At 40.8% G+C, this 4244-nt stretch overlaps 1 protein-coding gene across 1 annotated transcript in view; it reads left to right on the top strand.

The window, feature by feature from the left end:
* Positions 1-4244, top strand: part of RYR1 (ryanodine receptor 1) — a 178615-nt gene that overhangs the window by 59549 nt on the left and 114822 nt on the right. Inside the window, exons 26-28 of the mRNA XM_018555990.1 lie at positions 1433-1580; positions 2607-2815; positions 2955-3129. Coding sequence (XP_018411492.1) covers positions 1433-1580; positions 2607-2815; positions 2955-3129 — 532 coding nt within the window. The remainder of the gene's footprint in view (positions 1-1432; positions 1581-2606; positions 2816-2954; positions 3130-4244) is intronic.

Genomic DNA, 4244 nt, shown 5'->3' with positions numbered 1-4244 from the left:
TATAGGATTTAGAGGTGCCACTGTAATGTGTATGTGCTGCTGTTCTTTCTTCTCAATTTACAGGGGCAACGTGAGGACCTGACCAGCTGTCATAGGATATTCAGTGGTATAAACATGTTATAGAAGAGGAATTGTATTCTGCAAGAATAGGATAGTACTGTTTAGTTTAGTCAGATAGAAGAAGGGCTCTACTTTTATGCTCACTGTGGTAGTGGTTTATTGTCAGAGTGTTGTCACAAGATGGCTCATGGCCCAGAGACAGCCTCTAGTCTATGACTGTAATGTTATGGAAGTAACATGATGTGTGATTTTCTGAAATTGATATTTTATATTACTTGTTAAGAGTTTGACCTTTCCCAGTACAGTAAATGAGCATTAAAGCCAACCCCAAGTGACCTACGTACAGTAGCTCCAGGTATTGTGGAGTAGGTACTGTAATCTGTAAAGTTCTCAGCAGTCATACTGAAGTCATTGAAATCATTCTCTCTCTTTACTGATTGGGGCGCTGTAGGCCCAACATAGCAAGGGGCATGTCAGGCCACTAGAGAGAGAACCATAACTCACCCAGAGTGCAGCTGTCCGACTCTGTAGTGTACCACAAAGACACACTCTTTCTCCTCGGGCCAGATGGCAATTTATAACAAAAACAAAAGTCAGAAATATGCTCTAACTTCATGGGCAATGATGTTGATTGATTGAGAGCGGGGGCAGGAGTGTTGGACCACTTAAGATCCTGACTACTGTTTTTGTGTAAGAGCAGAGGTCTGACTGCCCAAGGTGCTGCCAAAACAGGGTATTTTACCCTTGCTGCAGCTCTTTAGAACTATAAAAACCCCCAGAAGTTCATCATATTATCACTTTATAAGCAGTCTGACTGCATTACAGTATTAAATATGAAAGATTTAGGCTCAGTTCACATCTCTGCACGTAATGGCACCCCTAAGCACCTAGCCATTGCATGTTTGTTGTATTGCTCCACATCGCATGGTAACCTATTGTGATGTGCTGCGATCTTAAAGAAAGGTGTTTGCACTTCTTTGAGAGCAACTCAAATGAATGGGCTGTCCTACTACAGTGTACCACAATATACTCTGCAGCACCTCTCGGATGTAGTATCGCAGAGGTGTGAACAGGAACTTATTTATGCTTTACCTATTCCATACTCTATTCAAAAATGTTTGAAAAGTATTGACTGTAGATACAACTGCAAAGCTAGCTTACTTGGGGAAACTTGACAGTGATTATGCATGCACTGCACTCTTCTGAACCACAACACTTGTAAGAGCCTGTAATAAGATTTTTGGGCTCAATTCAGACATATAGCAGGTGGTTGGAATAATATTAAAGAAGGGTGAGAGATATCTAGATAAGTACGGTATAAGTAGTACTCCTATACACTTTTTCTGAGCTGTATGAACTTATCTGAACACAGGACATCAAGAAAAGGAGAAACCCACGCCTTGTGCCATACGTTCTGCTGGATGAGAAGACCAAGAAAACCAACAGAGACAGCCTGTGTGAAGCTGTGCGTACTCTCATTGGATATGGATACAACATTGAGCCGCCTGACCAGGAGAGCTGTAAGTATGAGGAGAGTCAATCTCACAGGAAAGGCTATAAAACATGTAGTTCCTGTGAATCATAATAAGATATCACAGGTACACCTGGTAAACTGAGGCCAGCACAGCCATTGGTGGTTCTAAGTAGGCCACAATGGTATTTGTTTCTTTATAACATTCATTTTATGCAGTACAGTACATAGTGTAAGGGTCACTAAAGCAAGCCTGTAGCAGAGATTTGTGGCACTTGCAGATCTCTTTGATACTATTGATGCTGTACATGGCTACAATTCTCTGTGCACCTACAAATCTTTGATGTGGTTGGTCCTCCGTAGCTGCATTTAATAAGATAAGTCATTGCTGAGGCTGCCAATTCTAGGTCCACAATGCTGCAAAAAGTCAATGACTCAGTGACTTACCTACAAATCACTGGGATTGTTGTCCTGAGGACCTTTCATTGACTGCAATTAATTCTAAAGAGAGCTTTTATAGCCACTACAAATCACTGCTTCAAAATCACGTGCACGATGTGGCCCTAAGCTAAATGATTCAATGGAACTTGGAATAGATTTGTACATAGTTGTTTCTCTTCTTTTTTTTCCTTGTAAATATAACATAATGCTTATGAATATTATATTTTTTTCTACAGTTAGAGCGTAGAGCTTTAGGCTACATGCACACTAGTCTTCTGCATTTGGTTTATCTAAAGGCAACAGAAACTTTCTGGAAGTATTTACAAATTTGAAAACAGAATAGAAAGTTGACCCAAAACTATTACAGATTACATGATTTACATGATTCACTCTGGGGGAAAAACTGATTGTCTGGATATATAGCAATGTGTCTGGAATTAAACATTTATTCTCTATCATTTTCTAGTGTAGGTATGATTCCAATCTAGACTATTTAAAATGATGGCTATTAATCCTCCTTGTTAAGACTGATTGGTTTAAAAATAGTTTCAATGTGTAATTTGGAGTTAATGATGATAATAAGAATACTTGTAATGCCAACCCTTACATGGCCTTCAATCTCCTTCTCCCACAGCTGGTCAAGGTGGTGTCACAAAGCCTCGTGCTGAGAGAATGCGCATATTCCGAGCTGAGAAGTCATATGCAGTCAAATCAGGGAGGTGGTACTTTGAGTTTGAAGCTGTCACCACAGGTGAGATGAGAGTTGGATGGGCTCGGCCTGAAGTGAGACCAGATGTAGAGCTTGGAGCAGATGAGCTGGCTTATGTGTTTAATGGCCACAGGGTGAGTATCGACACTGCATGTATATGTCACACGGGGACTTACAACCTACAGGAAGGAAACCTGATCCAGAAATACATAAAGTTTCAAGCACTGAAGAGTGATCTTCACAAACTTATTTCTTGTATCTGATTTTTTACAGGGTCAGCGCTGGCACATTGGTAGTGAACCATTTGGACGTAATTGGCAGCCCGGAGATGTGGTTGGGTGTATGATTGACTTGACTGAAATGAACATCATATTCACTCTAAATGGGGAGATGCTGATCAGTGATTCTGGTTCTGATGTTGCTTTCAAGGATATAGAAATTGGGGAAGGTGAGTGAAATGCCTCTATTAGCTTGTTGAATGTTGGGTGGATCTCCACGATCCTCATTCATAAACATTTAGGGAAATGAGTATTGCCTATGGTCAGACTCAAATTCGTGCAACGCTGCATAGACTGCGGCATAGGGTGGTAAAGTTTGAAAGTTATGCTACCCCTATGTTAATTAAAGCTAAACTCATTAAGCACATGGTTGAAATAAACCTTTGTGAAAAGTATACCAATTGATGTATTCAGGGTGCGTAACTAGAAATCACATGGCCCCCATAGCAAAATTTTGTATGGGGCCCTGTGATTTCTAGTCACGCCCCTTGCAGAGCCCTCCTGAGATCCCAAACAGCCCACCTGAGAGTGACCCTGCAGAGCTCACCATAGACTCTCTATGGCTGTCACTGACTCAACAGCGGCTGTGAGGAGGAACACGCCGCTGCACAGATCACTGACAGGTTGAGCAGAGCCTGATTGGCTTCTAGGGCTGACACTCCCTCTTTATGCCTTAGTGCTGCTATAAAGGGAATAGCAGGAAGCTGATATCAAGACAGATTCAGATACTTAGGCTATTTGCATGTTGTAAATAGAAGTGATTATTTTATATGGAATGTACAACTTCAACTTTGAACACATTTTTAAGGACAAGACTATGACCATGACTAGTAAGCTGATGAGCCTTTTTATATCACATTGGAAAGACTTATTATTTCCTAGTGAATACAGCTTGTATTACTATTTAGTCAGTGAAAACAGATTATTCTGACACTAGTTATGGAGGATTGGTTCTGACACTAATATGTCTATTCACTAAAGGGTGAAGGGTTTGGAGAAGGCAGGAGAAGTGAACAATCTTGGACAACATAGCTGATTTGGAAAGTGAGCTGAATTAGAGAATATTTCCAAAACAGCTATGTTGTCCTAGATTGTTCACTTCTCCTGCCTCCTCCAAACTCTCCACCCTTTTGTGAATAACCCTTTAAGAGTTCTGAAACCCTTAGAGCAGTGCTCCCCAACCTTTTTATCGCCGCGGACCGGTCAACGTTTAATAATTTTACCATGGCCCGCTGAGGGGGGGGCGTTGATTGTTTATATTTTATAATATATATATCATTATTAT

Source organism: Nanorana parkeri, unplaced genomic scaffold, assembly GCF_000935625.1.
Source record: "Nanorana parkeri isolate BGI_ZX_2015 unplaced genomic scaffold, ASM93562v1 scaffold221, whole genome shotgun sequence".
Taxonomy (NCBI): domain Eukaryota; kingdom Metazoa; phylum Chordata; class Amphibia; order Anura; family Dicroglossidae; genus Nanorana; species Nanorana parkeri.
This window is presented reverse-complemented; position numbering and strand designations above follow the sequence as displayed.